Source organism: Adiantum capillus-veneris, chromosome 27, assembly GCF_014529385.1.
Source record: "Adiantum capillus-veneris isolate H3 chromosome 27, ASM1452938v2, whole genome shotgun sequence".
Classification (NCBI taxonomy): domain Eukaryota; kingdom Viridiplantae; phylum Streptophyta; class Polypodiopsida; order Polypodiales; family Pteridaceae; genus Adiantum; species Adiantum capillus-veneris.
Window position 1 is genome coordinate 108,284,805 of NC_140957.1, and position 17,102 is coordinate 108,301,906.

The 17,102-nt window shown below is 39.0% G+C and overlaps 1 protein-coding gene across 1 annotated transcript; it reads left to right on the forward strand.

Annotated features, from left to right (window-relative positions):
• The first annotated feature begins 950 nt into the window (after window positions 1-950).
• LOC147422536 (putative mannitol dehydrogenase) lies at window positions 951-3,823 on the forward strand. Its single transcript, XM_086502575.1, has 6 exons — window positions 951-1,144; window positions 1,469-1,582; window positions 1,821-2,048; window positions 2,141-2,426; window positions 2,504-2,657; window positions 3,363-3,823. The coding sequence occupies exons 1-6, from the start codon at window positions 1,065-1,067 to the stop codon at window positions 3,560-3,562; spliced, it is 1,062 nt and encodes a 353-aa protein (XP_086358701.1). The 5' UTR covers window positions 951-1,064; the 3' UTR covers window positions 3,563-3,823.
• Window positions 3,824-17,102: the final 13,279 nt, after the last annotated feature.

Genomic DNA, 17,102 nt, shown 5'->3' on the forward strand with positions numbered 1-17,102 from the left:
ATTTGCGTCACAAAGCCAAGAGATGTTGGTGTAGGCCTCCCTTCTCACAAGCTTGGAGTAGATGATGAGCTTTCCATTAAAGCTTGAGAAGGAGAGAGAAAGAGAGTCTTTTTGCTTCACACATGAGATTGTGTGAGTGTGTGCGTGATAATGCCTTGCCAAAATCAGCCCCCTCTCTCTCATGGTCGACCCCTCTTGCAATTTACTCATGTTGGCACCCCATTGGACCCTACAAAGCTCAGCCAATCATAATTGAGAAGCATAAGTGACAGCAGTGTGTCATGGGGAGATGTATAAAAATAAACACACACACACACACACACACACACACACACACACACACACATATATATATATATATATATATATATATGCATACATAGATGCATAGAGACATTTGAAAGAGATAATAGAGAAATGACATAGATATAGTGTGAGTGTTTCTATGTGTACTTATGTGTAAGATTGCCATTCAAAAACGTTGGTAAGAGAGAGTGAGACCCACCGTAGGCGGGTCACACTTTTTAGTAGGAGCATATGTTTAAGCCATGTGCACAAGGTGTGGTGTAGTAAGGCATCCATGCAAAGCTTTTTCCCCATTGTTCACACAACCTAGCAACAACAACATCTAGTGTCTAGGTGGCTTGCAGAATACAACAAAAACAAAGAGCGTATAGGTTCGACTCGATGGCCTTGTAGTATGACATCGTGAGCTAGATGCTTAGCATATCCGTGCTTGATGAAAACGATGTTGTTGCGCACGAAATCATCTTTTTGGGAGGAGGTGGGTAGGAAAATGGTGGACCTAGCAATGGAGAGCTTTTGAATGAACCAATGAGAATTGCCCACGCAAACTAGGCTACAAGGCTTCTTCTTCCAGCTCGTAGAATATTTGAGCAAAGGTCAAGACAAAAAGATGGAACTTGGAAGTGTGAGGAGGACCAAGGTACCTACGAATGTTCTGAGCCCGCCGCCCGCAAACGTGATGCTGCATGCATGCGATTGGAAAACTTTTTAAAGGCTTTACCCCTCGCGCATGAGCAGCAGCAGTAGCCAAGCTCGCCATGGCCGGTGTGAAGCAAGTCCACGGCTTTGCCGCTCACGACAGCTCGGGCGTTCTCAAGCCCTTCTTGTTCACGCGCAGGTCTTTAATGCCTTGCTTATCTTTCTCTCTGCTGCCTTCTGATTCACTCTTTTCGATCGTGCTGCTCTGTTACAAGATGCCTGCTTCCGGAGTCCGTTCTTTTGGTTGTACTTCCTTCGTTCTTCTTTGAGAATGTTGCTTTCCCAATATTGCTGCTTTCATTAAGATTACAGGTTCATATCTGCTGCATTGCTCACTATTACTTCTAAGTTCACTTCCATATGCTCATATCTCCGGTCCTGCATGTTGTCTTGCCCTATTTCAGCTTTCTCTGTACTGCTTGTGTACTTGCATTTGACGAGATCTGTTGGCTCGCTTTCTCAGGGAAACGGGGCCTAAAGATGTTGTCTTCAAGGTCATGCATTGCGGCATCTGCCATTCAGACCTGCATCTGCTTCGCAATGATTGGCAAAGCTCCAGTTACCCCATGGTTCCAGGGTAAGTCCATCCTCTTCACTTGGAACACTTTGCTCCCATACGCATGCAGCTTCTTTCTGTATTGTTAACTAATTACAAGCCAGGAAGGAGATGGGACAGAAAAATAGTTCCGTCTTTCGACATGATATCCAGTTGAGCAAAAAACTGCCTATCTGAAAGCACATGGGTGAAGAGTTTTTCTTTGTGGAATGACTTGTAAGGAGCATATTGACATTGATATGTTTCTTGATCTGAGCAGGCATGAGATAGTTGGCATTGTGACCGAGGTGGGTTCGGAAGTTGCCAAGTTCAAGGCAGGCGATCATGTGGGCGTAGGGTGTATGGTGATGTCCTGTGGCCAGTGCAATTCCTGCGAGAAGAAACTGGAGCAGTATTGTCCAAAGCTCATATGGACTTACAACAGCATCAACTTGGATGGGACTCCTACTCAGGGAGGCTTTTCGACTCTCATGATAGCGAATGAGAAGTAAGATGCTTTTGAGCCTATCTTCGAAAGGAAGGCATTTTCTTGATTGCATTGAGGAGACTATAGGAGCAGTCTGACATATTGAATTTCAGTTTTGTTTTGCATATACCAGACTCTTTGCCTCTGGATGGAGCCGCACCTTTGCTTTGTGCAGGAATCACTGTATATAGCCCTATGTCCTACTATGGAATGAATGAGAAAGGAAAACATCTTGGGGTGATCGGATTAGGCGGGCTTGGCCATATGGCTGTGAAGTTTGGTAAAGCTTTTGGCCTCAAAGTAACAATAATCAGCACTTCTCCAAACAAGAGAGAGGAAGCACTACAGAATTTGGGTGCGGATAACTTTCTTGTCAGTACTGATGTGGATGCTTTGAAGGTTCGACTCTATTGCACTCTTTTCTCTTAATATTCTTCTCCATGATGTCCCAACATGCTTGCGGGTTGTGTTAATAGCAAGCCTCTCGAAGCATGGACTACATGGTGGATACCATTTCTGCTCCTCATGATCTCGAACAATATTTGGAGCTTCTTACTGTGAACGGGAAGCTTGCCATTGTTGGAATTCCTCTTAAACCCTATGAAATCCTCCCCAGCACATTAATCTTTGGTGGGTTTTGCTTACTAAGTTTGATATCATATGTTGTTATGTTGAAACATTTGAATGAAATAATGAATAACTATTGTGACGCATGCTGAGAGAGAAGAGAGCATTTTTGCCAATGCAGTTGCTTGTAATATGATTGAATTTGCACCATTGCAGTTGCTTATCAAGTTGAATCATATGAATGAATCAATGCACTGATATGAGATAATCAAAGATATTGCTTTTTCTATTGTAAATATTGCCGCTGTATGAATTAATGAAATAATATTGAGATGTATGTTGAAATGAGAGATAGAATTTGCACCATTGCAATTGCTTACCAAATTGAATCAATTAATCAACGGCTATGTTGAGATGTATGCTGAGGTATGACACAAGAAGTTTTGGGCAAATTCTCACAATAATTCCCACATTGTGACTTACCTCAACATCATGAGCTTCTGTGAGAGAGGCACTGCATACCTAGCTAGGTACGATTGGGGTATGGGACCGCTGGGCCCCCACCGGCCCGGCGGTCCCCTACCCCCAATTGTACCTAGCTAGGTATGCGGTGCCTCTCAAGCAGAAGATCATGATGTTATGCATTGTATGAAAAACACGAAAAAAGACTCGATCCGTTTTCATACAATGCATAACATCATTTGTTAAATCATTTGAATGAATTCAAGTTAAATTATTTGAATGAATTAATGAATTTGTTTTTGATAGGACGCCGCATGGTGGGTGGAAGCCTCATTGGTAGCATGCAGGAGACACAAGAGATGCTGAACTTTTGCGCCAGCAAAAATATCACTTGTACCATAGAGAAGATATCTGTGGATTACTTGAACACAGCCATGGACAGACTCAACAAAGCAGATGTGAAGTATAGGTTTGTGATTGACCTAGAAACCATTGAGAAAGATTGATGAGAAATTTTTGATGGGCTAGACAAGCGCTAAGATATCTCTGCTTGAGCTTGATTGTTTGTTTTGGTATGAAATAATCTTAAGGTAAGTGGAGTTCATTCCATGAGATTTAGAGAGAGAGAGAGAGAGAGAGAGAGAGAGAGAGAGAGAGAGAGAGAGAGAGAGTATCCACCAATCAAATTGGAATAAGTTTTGTCAGATGTGAACAAGGTATATACATTTTCTCTCTCGCTCGGCTGCAATCCTTGGAAATTTCAGTACTCGATCGTGTTTGTGTAATAAAGATTTTACTTGAGTGTCTCTTCATCCCTAAGCGGTTATTTGAGAAATTTGGATATGTGCTAATGCTTTTGTGTGTACCATCCTTAGTCTATTGGATATCTAAGCGGTTATTTGAGAAAAGTAGCCTCCCCCTCCCTTTGGAATTTGTGGTAGTGCTTTTGTGTGTACCATGCTTAGGCCTGTGTCACGCATCATCAGAGCTTATGTGCGAGGTGGCATAACCTTGACCGTGTCGCCCAAAGCAGGTCGTTCATGAGAGTTGGCAAGTGCAGTCAGATGAAGCGGTGAAAAAAGTGAGTGTGTAGGTTAATCTGGTCCAATTATAAGTCAAGAAAGATAGTGTGGGCAGTTGTAGGTGAGGGTTACCCCTCGAACGCAAAGTAGCGGGTGGCGGGCATGACTTGGAACTCCAACTCAGCTCACCTTGGCCACCACGTAGTGTGACGACAAAATCTTGTAGCACTGTTTTTTATTGAACTAGCTCATGCTCTACCCTGTCAGTCCCTCCTCATCTGACAAGGGCCTTAGTCTATTGGATATCTAAGTGGCTTAGGATACATGTGGTGAGTTGGAGGTTGTACTACACTTTTGTACTAGCTTTACACTACACACTAGCTCTTTTTAATAAGAGCTCTTTTGTAAAGCTTGCTTCAAGCAGTGCTCGAAAAAAACTTTCTTCCAAAAACTTGGCAAACCTACATATGTGAAACAACAAAGGTAAATTGACAAAATTTGAAGGTTTTTACACCAAATTACACTAATTTTTTCAAAATTTTGTAGGTTTTCTAACCTTCAAAAAAAAAATTTAGAGGTAAATTTCAAAATTTGTAGGTGGGATTACACTAAACCTAGGTTTTCTTCGAGCACTGGCTCCAAGTTCATTCATTATAATTATCAAGTTTGTATATACACTCTACTCCAATCTTTATTGTGCAATTAAGTGTTGATTGTTATGTTAATGACATGAATGGTTCTCTATTTTTACCCCCCTAATCTCTACAAATGGTATCAAAGCTTGATAGAGATTAGTACCTCTTCTTACTAGATCATTAACCTAGTATTTTTTTTATCAAGGTTAGTATTCCTCTAGCTAATGTGAGCATGTTGTTTGGTTCTTCCCCTTCAATGACTACTCTCTTAGTTAGTACAGATACCAATGCTTGATTAGCAATTGTCATTACACTTTTCATTCATTATTAAATTCTTTTTTTCCTCACATTTAAGCCCTAATTATTTCTCCTTCAAGCTCATATCCAAGAGTCTATCTATGTATGGGAATTCTTCGTAGCAAAGGTTTTCCATTAAGCTGTATAGAGTTGTGAATGGGCATCATTTACCTCTTCAATTTTATGGCCAAATTTTGTAAACCAATCCTTTGTTTTGCAGATTGTATGAGGTTAAATGTTTCTTGTTTGACGCTTGGAGCAAACAAGGTGACTTGGGCTCGTGGCTAGAGGGTATACTTGAATTCGGTTGCATGTGAAAGAGATTAAAACGTATTGAGAAAACTAATTTTAGTGTGAAAAGAGGACTTCAATGGGGCTCATAGTAAGATTTGTTTCCTTACAATCAGGGATTTCACTGACTTTCGTCAATAACACAAGTAATTACACGTGAAACAGACGTGATCACGTTAATTGTTAACATGATCTTGATTATGATCTGCAAAAAACCAATAGAGCTAGTCAGTCCGTCGGCTTTGTTTATTTTTCATGTGGACCCGTCGATTTTTTAAATTCCCGACGGGTCCCTCGGAAAAAAAAAAGCCCGACATGCGTAATTATATCTAGTAAAAGCTCTTCTAACTTTTGGACTTTGACTAGGAAATTCCATGGGGAGTGTATTTGAGCGTCGGGTATGATTATCTCCTAGTGAATTGACTTAAGGTTATAAAGTCACAGTTCTTTTTTTTGGACGAGCGTGATTCTTAATACGGTAACCACTTCTAAAAATGTTTAAATCCTTAACCAAACATAAATGTATGAAGCTAAAACAATTGAGAGTTTGGAGTCATGCTCATTGTGAGGAAGCCATTGGTCCATAAAAGGACCGAAGTTGGTTTTAAGAGATGAACATATGTAAATGACAAGTCGATAGTCAAGGTCGGATGCCTTATACTAGTGTACTGTGTATATAAAGATCCTTGAAGTTTTGCATTTTACACCATCATATATTTGGGTTGATATACATTGTCACTGCACAATATGAGAGCTATAATCCCTAATTGAGTGTTGGATGCATAACAAGGTTATAATACTTGATTGGGTACAAGTAGTTCTCAACTGTTGAGGCGGTCCAGGGCAGGCAACAAGAAGAGCAACCTCTAGACACCCTTCAAGGCTCCCGTGCTGCTCAATGGGGCTGGGACACAACACAACACAAACCAAAACAACGAACCCACAGCCAAATCCCAACTACACCAGGGGCACCACCTAGTTTAAGAGCGAACTAGGACGCAAAAGAGGAGAATCGTTAGAGCAACCCACAAACAAGCAAGGAATTTACACTAACCTTAACACCAATGGAACACTCTCACACACTAAAACACGAGAGAGAGAGAGAGAGAGAGAGAGAGAGAGAGAGAGGGAGAGAGATAGTGCTCGGGCTGCTTTGAAACGTATCGGCAATGATCAAGCAAACACAACTATATATTTAAGAAAGAGAGAGAAAGGGGGAGGGGGTGCTTGTTGCATTAATATCTTCTTACAAATCTGTCATAACAAATCAAAGTGAGATTAGTATGTGTTCAACATAGCTTGCGTAAATTTCACCACAACACATCACAAGAAAAGCCACCCCAATCACTGTCTTAAAGCCAGGGGAGTCCTCTCCACCCTGTCGCCCTCTTACAGTATGTGGGATTTATGGCTAGATTGATGACAACACCAGAGACAAGCTATCAAGAACTTAACAAAAAACACCAAGACACTTACGCATCATTGTTGTCCTTTACTTCACGTTGGAAGGGAGACAAAGTATCCAAGCTTAGTCCAAATCCACCCTCCTTGATTCAGCAAATGTTGGGCTTACACTAGTAGGAGAAATGATAGATTTCCTACTCTCAATTGAATGATCACTCTCTCTCTTACAATGGCATAGAGTTCCCTTGCTAATCCCCTATTACAACACATGCACATGCATAAGACAATGAGCTTCCACTCAAGAGCTCCTTCTAGAGAGGTTGAGCTTGGCTTCTCAAGCTATAGCATAGTGCTCTTGCTTATGGCTCCCCCTTTTGTGCTAGCTACACCCTCCTTTTATAGCAATTTTGAAGGCTAGGGTTACTCCTCTAACCATGGTTGGGTTAGATTTTCAGCAATTTATCTAATTTTTTTTGCTTGGAATTATCAAGAAGTTGGTGGGGAAAGAGAGAGGAGAGAAATGGAGGTGATAGGACTTTTCATAGTGGGTTAGTGTTAGTAGAGTTATTAGTATTAATTTACAAATGGAATTAGATATTTACAATGGGAGTATCTATGTAGGATACAAATAAGGAAGAAAAACTCTTAAGAGGTAAAAAAAGGTTGATTTCTTACAAGGTTCATGCTCCAAGTGTCTTGAGTAGGGCCAATTTTGACGCTTGTTGACGGTCCACTAGCTTTGACGGTACATTTTTTCTCCACTCTTGACCTTCCTTGAGAGACACCATGATGCTGTCTTTTAAGAGAAGAGGCTGAATTTTGTGGTTTTTTTGATAGATATGGGTAAATTGGAGGAGGAAAAATGAGACTAGGTGGTCAATTTTGGAATGGAATTGTGTGTGGGAGGTATGAGTTCACCATGGTTTCTCTTATTCTTCAAGGTTGAGGAGAAGGTGAGTAGGGTGCAGAGAGGAGTGGTGAGAGAGGTGGGGATGATGAGTGGAGAAGTGTGTGTGAAAGAGGAAAATGATAAAGTGGAAGAGAGAGTGTGGCTGCATAGCATGGGAAAACTGCGGTCCACTAATAAAATCATAGCTCACAGCTCGTAGCTCAAAAAAATATGAAAAAATTTGAGGCAAAAGTTCAGCCCACGAGCTACAACTTTTGTTTGTATCACCTTTTCAAATTCGGAGAGCAAGTGAACTTTAAAAATTTAGCAAAACCGACCGTTGTTTTCCACTGCACAAGGTCCTTGTGGGGTCCTTCTTTGGATGATTCTTTTGAATACCTCCAAGAGTGAGCCCTCCATAGTGCATGTATGCATGCCACCTACCCTTGACCTTATTTGGTAGGTCTATAATTGAAGATATTGTTGAGATTATGATATAAGTGAATAGTACAACTAAGAAAATCAAATATTGAGGGGTCTAAAAAATATGTACATGTCAAATATAAATAATATAAGTGGAAAAAAATATAAAGGGGTCAAAAGAAATCTCTCTCATTATGAGGCTACCATAAAAAGATAAATATTTTTGGTGCTCTAATTTTTTAGAAAAAAAACAAAATAGATGTAGGAAGGGAAAAATCACAATAGTGAAAAAATATACACATAAATAAAACTAGTTTTTTTGGATTTTTGTTGGGGTGGAGTTACACCAAATATAAGAGAAGCTTACATGAAAATATTTTTATATGGAATAAAGAGTATGAAAAATGGTAAGAAAAATTGTGGTAATGGTGAGGCAATGTACAGAGCATAAATAACACACACCTAGGTAGAAATATTTAAATAAATACCAAAATAATTATGAAAAAATCTTTTATTTAGGCCATATATACAAAGAAATATTTACATACGCATGGGCCATAATATACTTATTTTTTTTATTTTTTTTGGCTCAACTATCCCAATGCCTAGCTAATTGAGGGTTTTTTATTTCAGTAAGGAGATATGGGAAAAGTCCCCTAACTCACACGCACCTATATACAGTGAAATGGTAGGGATAGCCATAGCGTTTGGGTGAATTTGGTAGGGTGGAGTAACTTACTATGGTAATTATAGAGAGCCGAAAAACGGCTATCACTGTGTAATTGTATTGAAGATTTCATTACCTTGTTTTATGCTTTGATTTATATAGGGAGTGCATTATGTATTATGAAAGATTGTTGGTGCACGAGATGAATAATCATAGATATTACTACTTTCATGTATATTTTGCAAATAATTATCATCATTTTAGTGTAAAAATTGTTTTGTTTTTGTAAAATTTGAAAATAGATGTGGCTTATTGTTTATAAATTGAAGAGGATGTATAACTAATCATCATATTTATAATTGCACTGACAAAGTCATAGCATTGTTGTATGTATAATACCTTGTAGAGAGTGCATTGCAATGTGTATGTTTTTGCACAACATATGTAGTCAAAAAATATGGATTGACTAGAGTGCATTGCAAATCTCATACTGTGTAGATTTGGTTACTTTCTTAGTGATTGTTTTTTCAATATATATTGAAAATAAGAAAAATAATTTTAAACTGAACATCTAGTTCTTATGCCTTCAGTATTAAATTGAAAGCAATATTGGCACAAGTGGTACGAAGGAGGCAAATAATAAAAAAGCCTATGGCAAAGAGTGGGATTATGCTCACAACATATGCGGTCTCTATATAGAGTGGCAACATAAATTTTTATTCACTGCAAAATAAAACAGTGTACCATGTATTAGGGACCATTTTTTAGGTAGCATTACAAAGAAGTGTAAGAAATGTAAACATCCTCGAGCACCTACAATTGCAAAGAATTTGAAAGAAGAGCTCACCAAAAAGGATGGCAAGAGACAACGGATACATATCTTTGTTATGGATGCATGTCAAGCGCAGATAGAGTCAAATATCAACTCTTCTAATCTGTGGTGACACCAACTAGCCCTGCAGAATAGCCTACACAGGAAGAGAAAATGCCAAGCAGTGTTCCTTTTAAGCGTCACAATGAAAAGTGGACTTAGACCAATGCATCAAAAATCATTGCATCAAAGCTTTCACATGCAGCCTCTAAAAGAAGCATAAGTGTACTCATCAAAGAGTTTTTTTTCACTAAAAGTGCTTTAGTAATGATAGATAACAATCATTGGAAGGTCGCATGGAAGGAAATTGGTAAGTTTGACCCAGAATTTTCAGCCCTTTCGTATCACACGATACAAAATGATCTCTTTGACAAATATTACATCGAAGTCAAAAAACATGTTTCCAAAATAATACTTGAAAATATTTCACTTTTAGGATGCATAATTGTGAGTGATGGTTGGTCTGATATTCAAAGAAGGCCACTGATCAATGTAGTGTTGGTTTGTACAAGGGGAGAAACGTTCGTAAAGGTGGTTGAGAATTCTGGTACAATTAACGGTGGCAAATACATTTCTGAGGTCTTGATTAATGTAATTAAAAAAATTGGTGTTGAACATGTCGTTGAAGTACTCATGGACAATGCAAAGAATTACAAAAATACTAGCAAATTAATAAAAAGTGCTTTACACATATTTTTGCGAATAATTATAATACACACATTTTAAACTTGATACTAAAGGATTGATATATTAGTGAAGAAACCACGTGGTTTGCCAAAATAATTGACAGCACGACAAGTTGTGCAGTTCATCTTGAAACGACAGAGAGTGCTCAATTTGTACAGAATGCGCATGTCAGTTATGTTGAAACTACCTACTGAAACTTGATTTTACACTCACATTGGAATCATTCCTCCATAATAAGTGCGTTGTGATTGATACTTTGAATTGCACAACCTTTGACGAATGGAAACCGGAGCAAAAAGAAAAAGTGAAAGAGAAAATTACATGTCTACAGGGGTCCATAAACAAGCCTGCTTGGTGGAGGAGTATAATGGATACATACCATGTAATGATGTCCGTTATACTTGCAATTTGCAACCTTGATCAAAAGGTGCCAAATATGGACAAAGTGTGGATGACATGGTGGTCAATCCAACAAAGTTTTAAAAATCCTGAGGAGTTAAAAGAGTCTGTAGTAGAGAAGGAGTGGTGACTACCATTCTCCGCCAAACAACAAAGAATTTTTGCTAAGTATTTTCATGTAAGATGGAAGAGCGCTCATAGTCCACTCCATAGTGTGGCTTTACATGCTTGATCTAGAGTATTGAAATTCAGATTTGATGTCCAATATAGAGGTGGTCAAATATTTCTATCACATGGTCAATATGTTCTACTCCAATGTTCAGGCCCAAATCGATTATATCAAAGAAATGAGTGCATTTAGACAAAAAGAAGGTCCTCTTGCAAATGATTTTGTACAGCCAGTGGGGCAAAAGAGCAACTTACATGGAAGTGGTGGATGATGAATAGTGGAGAGCATTACTCGACGTTATGTCACCTTGCAATGAAAGTACTAGCCTAATGTACAACAAACTTAAGCTCGTTGAGAAACTGGAGTATGTACAAGTATGTTCATAGCACTATTCGCAACAGATTATTGACATGCAGAGCAAAAAAATTAGTATATATGTTTTGCAATAAAAAGATATTGTATCACATCGAAAGTGTTGGCTACAATGAGAAAATGCCAGCCTGGGTGTATGATGGTCAAAACAAAGACAAAGAAGAGTTCAATTTCAGTGTATCTCAATGCACTATAGACGAATTAAATGAGAATCTAACAATAGATGTGAAAGTTCAATTACAAGAAGACCCACAATACTCAGACTCAAAACAAGCTAACAACTTCACAGTTTCAATATAGCTTAAGAGTAGAATGAAGATTGTGTCAAGATCAAGAGCTTGTATTCAACGTGTTTTGATCATATGCAATGCTTTATAGTAACGATTACACAAAAGCTGACAATCTCAATTGTTGTGCTCAGAACCTACGTTTTTTGTTACCAAATAGATTTCTAATTGTGCTAGGGATGTCTTGGCGGGCTTTCTTGAATTTATATTCATTTGCTATGCCAAACATATATTATATTCCTTGTGAAATATCTTGTGAACAGATTGTACATTGGCTACTACTTTGCATTACACAAATTAAATAGACGGGGTGACAATAATGGTCACATGTCAATGTATAACATCCACTTCAACTGTCAAAATTCTTGTAGCATATTGGACACTAGGTCAAACATGAAGATACTTATGATTGTGACACGAAAACTAACTTTGGATACAAGGTGAGGTGACTTATTTGTGTCCCTTGTACAAGCGGAGGATTCACTCGGTGTGTCAAATTCTGAACATCTTGGCTTAAGCGATGAATACTTATGCTTGAAGTTTACATGTCTCCCTTCCTGATATAAATTTCTGTAGTCGGAATTTAGAAAAGTGTATTTAAAAATTAGGAACTTAGTGGATCCACTCGTATGGGTCTTGTTTTAGCTAAACATTTTGATGAGAGTAATGGCCCATGGACGTGCCCTTAATCAAGACATTTAATACTACAAGAGGGTGCACTTGTCCTCTGCAAGAGCCCACTCTTTATCTTCACTTGAACGCTGAAAACCAACAAGAAATAGCACAATAAATTCATTCTCATAAGAATATGGAAAATTAAAAATCATATACAGTGAATAATCATAAAGAATGATTGGTTACAAAATATTAAACAATTTGGTTGACTCATGAGCACTTGTAGAGGTCAACAAATCAAAAAGTTCCAGCGTCAATAGTTTAACTATCAATAGGTACTACATGTCAATTGCTAATCTTTTTAATTCTTTATAATCAAGTTAGAGTTGTTTAATCACGAGAGCAATTTATTTCATGTCCCAAGACTGACTAGACGTTATGTTTAGAAGACCTTCAAGATTAGATACAATAAATAAAGTTACAAATGAAATCATTGACTGAATACATTCCTTTCATTGACCTCCTAAAGCATCTTTGTTTAGATTTTTTGTCACGTAGAGCCTTATTTATCTTTTAGCTCCCGTAACATTTAATGGCCTAGTAACTTGTGTGTCGTGGAAATTAATATAAACATAGTGGGCATTTCATTAGAATAGATTCCTAATGAGAATTACAAGAGTGCTTGGGTGGAGAGAGCAACGAAAAACATAACACCTAGTTAGATAGCATGAACAATACTTTCAAAAGAGAGAGAAATTAAGCTATTGACAACAGTTGAGGACCGGATTTACATGGAGCTGGTCCCCCCCTCCAAAAGCCTTTGTATTATGGTTTCTCCCATCAAGAGAGACATTGTGCAATACAATTCTTTGTGTTCCTTCAAGACTAGCTAGTGTAATGAAGATGAAAGCTTCATGCACTAAGCAAAACACTTATCAAACACAACATCAATTCTCTCCGGTCTCGGACCCAAGACCTCACACACCATCGAAGATGGTGAGAGCTAGCGGGGTATGAGAGTAGATTGAGAGGAAGAAGGAGTATTCTTACGAGAAAGATGTACATCTCCTCACATAATCACTCATATTAGCATAGAGTTGCTTAGTAATTAGAATGGTAGAGGAGATGAGCATGCATTGAAGCTTGGCTCTTGGTGGATTTGCATCACAAAGCCAAGAGTTGTTGGTGTAGGCCTCCCTTCTCACAAGCTTGGAGTAGGTGGTAAGCTTTCCATTAAAGCTTGAGAAGGAGAGAGAGTCTTCTTTAATTCACACATGAGATTGTGTGTGTGTGTGTGTGTGATAATGCCTTGCAAAAATCAGCCCCCTCTCTCTCTTGGTCGACCGCTCTTGCTATTTGCTCATGCTACAGTCTCATTGGACGTCCCTAGGGCTAGCCAATGATAATTAAGCAGTATAAGTGATAGCCTTATGACCTGTGTCCCCCTTTCCCCTTTTGTGAGAGCTTTATGTAATTAATAAATGCAACTAAACTCTCATTGGACTCCTTTGCCTCCTGGCCAATAGGAATCAGGCAAGCCGTTGGGCTGTTGAATGCTCATTGGACCCCTTGGGAGACTGTCTAATAGTCTTCTAGAGAGTTTAATTCTCATTGGTTCTTTTATTAAGTGTTTTTAAATTAAATAAACTAGATTTACTCTAGCCTAATTCTCATTGGTCCACCTCAAGGCCATCCAATAGGAATTGGGTACATCTTGTGGGCATTTGGGCTAGGGAGCTGACATGTGTCCCTCATTCCCTTTGTGTAAAGGGAGCTTGTGTGTGTGTGTGAGTTTCTCTCTCATCCTCTACTCCCAAGGCTCGCCCCCTCCTATGTAGGGATTGATAAAGAATTTTTGAACCACACAAAGCATCCAATTCCCCCCATGCTTGACCTTTGGACACAACCTTTGAATTTTGGAACCTTAGCATTTTGGAAGTCTTAATGGGCTGAACCTTAGGGTCTTTTAAGCCCATTGTTTCACATGGATCTTTTGCAGATGGCCCCCCTGTGGATCCCTATTTTCCTTCCTTTGGATCCCTACTGTGGCCGGTCTGCTAGCTTAACCAATATTCTAGCTTTTTCTCCCCTGGCACTTCCCCATATTAAATGATCAATTTAACATGAGAAAATCATTTAGGAAAATCAGATATTGATTATTATGACATTACCTCTCTCTTGAAATCATATTCGTCCTCGACTATGGGGTAGAGAAGATAAAGCATATTCATTAGTCATTTTCTTAGCAGGTAGAAGATCCCTATGTTACCCTACGACATCATTCCACAATGGATGACTAGTCCATTTGGCGCTTGAGAGCCTGAGGCTGCCACAAGCATGTCTGCACGTTAGTCCTATCAATCTTCCATAGTAGAGTGACAAGCTCTACTTGGTGTTTGGGAGACGTCATCTCCGCAAACTTGATCTAAGCATGCATACTACTTCATTTTTGTACACAATAAAGAAAAAGAGAGTCTTATAAGACAAAAACTTTGTTCATTTTTAACATTTTGTACATTTGCTTACTCTTGGGAAGCATTGTAAGCATTGACAAGGTTTAGGTTATCCTTTAATTGTATGCCTTGCATCCATCTAGCATCTTCAAAAACATAATTCTTAAACTTAATAAGATATCGTCGGATAGTCTTACCGCCTCTTAGTACCTTGTCTTCATGTCGGAGAATGGACTCGGACTGCAGCACCTCTTCTTGGTCCTCGATCTCCAGTGGGTCTTCAGTAGTTGGTTCTTGAGGTGGCTCTCCTTTGTAAGGCTTTAATAGGCTCACATGGAAAGTATTGTATGAGCCAATGATTGGGCAACTTGAGTTGATAGGCCATCTCATTGATTGGCCTAAGAATCTGGAAGGGACCATAGTACCTTTTTGCTAGTTTAGCATAGTACTTTTGGTGTCCCGTAGGATTCTTGCCCGTCGTATGCCTTAATCAAGCCTTGGGAAATTTTAATAAGAAACAATCATTTTCTTTAAAGGCTTGGGCTCTTCTGTGCTTGTCAGCAACAGCCTTTTGCCTTTGTTGTGAGATAGAGATAGCATCCTTAATCTTTTGAAAATATTCTTGTAGGTCTCGGCTATACTCATCTGCAGCGAAGATCTTCCCATGTACCTTAAGTAGCAAGGGACTTTTTGATCTTCCCTCAATTACCTCGAAAGGTGCTTTTCCTGTGGAAGTATGTACGGTGTTATTGTAAGCATACTCCACTAAGGGTAAGTACTTCTCCCATTGGGATCTTTGATCTACTTCCATTACATAGGCTTTTAGTAGATCGAGAATTGTTAGGTTAGCTATTTCACTTTGGCCATCCCTTTGTGGATGATAGGCCGAAGAGAAGTTTAGCCTTGTCCCTAAATTCTCAAAGAGAACCTTCCAGAAATTACTGGTCATTCTAGGATCTCTATCCGACACATGGACATTGGCAAGCCATGGTACTTGAAAATTTGTGAAATGAAGAGGGTTGCCATTTGATGGGCTTTGATAGTCTTTTTGACAGATATAAAATGAGCTTGTTTACTGAACCTGTTTACTATCGTCCATATTCCCGTATTCCCATGGATCGACTTAGGCAATCCAAAGATAAAATCCATGGATATGCTCTCCCATGGTGAATTAGGGATTGGCAAGGGTTGAAGCAATCCAGGTTGCTTCCCTCTATCAAATTTTGTCTTTTGGCATACCACACATTTAGAAACATACTCTTGTATGTTCACTTTCATGGTAGGCCAATAGAAATATGTTTCAATTCCCTTTAGGGTAGACTGAATCTCTCTATGCCCTGCGTAAGAGGAGCATGAGATTCATACATTACTTTCTCACGTAGTGAGTTAGTAACGCATAGTCTATTGCCATAGAGAAGATAACCATCTTGTAAAGTAAATGGTTCTTCTTTCTTCCCTAATGCAATGGCATGCGTACCGCGCTTGTCCCCAAAAGAACACCTGCCATGATCCTCCTAGAGCTACCTTGGTTGAAATCCAATAGGAGGAGACTCACCAAACTCACCACAAAGGATCTCCTCTATGCCATGCTTGGGAAAGGTAAGAGAACATGATGCTTTTATTCTCTTTGACCCTGGTTCTACTCACAATTTTATATCTATAGAGTTGGACACCAAGCTAGGCATACAAGCCTACGAGATGGGAGATGTTCTACCCGTAGACAATGCTTTCAAGGGGCAAGAAGATTCAGTCACTCCCTTAATCGGGAAATTGAGGCTCCATGTCCAAAGCTATGTGGACAAATATGACTTCTTTATCTCTCCTCTCAAGCATGAGGATGTAATCCTACGGGCACCATGGTTTGATCGCCTGGCTGCCAATGTTAAATTCCCTGAAAGGAGAATCTCCTTTAAGTTCAGGGAAAAAGACATGTATATAGATGCTAAGGAAATTGGTAACACTATCCCCATTGTACATACACCAGCTTTCAACAAGTCAATAAAGAGCTCTATTTTTGTGTACATGACTTTTGGTAAAGATTCTCAAAATGAACCTAATGCTTTAGCAAAAGAAAATAAAAGCAACCAAAAGGAATTAGAGTTATCCAATTTTCTCAAGGGGTTTCAAGATTTTTTTATTGACGACATCCCTTGTGAGCTACCTCCTAAACGAGGTAATGATGACCATGCAATTGAACTTCTTCCAGGAAGTTCGCCACCTAAAAAACCTCCTTATAGAGTTTCTCAAGCTCAACAACAGGAGATTATGCGGAAAGTGCATGAGTTAGTTGAGAAGGGCATGGTTAGGCCTAGCTCATCTCCATTTTGCTCACTTGTGCTATTAGTGCAAAAGAGAGACGGAAAATATTATATGTGTGTCGACTATAGAGCACTAAATAGGATCACTATCAAGAATAGGTTTCCCGTTTCATAGGTAGAAGACCTATTTGATAAGCTACAAGGATCGACCTACTTCAGTAGGATTGACCTAAAAAGTGGCTATCATCAAATAAGGATAGGTGATCAAGACATTGTAAAGACCGCATTTCGCATCACATTTGATCTT

Bases quoted from the DNA above. Each gene is read 5' to 3' on its own strand.
- LOC147422536 (XM_086502575.1), top strand. From the start codon at position 1,065: ATGGCCGGTGTGAAGCAAGTCCACGGCTTTGCCGCTCACGACAGCTCG. The intron at 1,583-1,820 runs GTAAGTCCATCC...TGATCTGAGCAG, and splicing joins AGTTACCCCATGGTTCCAGG to GCATGAGATAGTTGGCATTG. The intron at 2,658-3,362 runs GTGGGTTTTGCT...TGTTTTTGATAG, and splicing joins CCCCAGCACATTAATCTTTG to GACGCCGCATGGTGGGTGGA.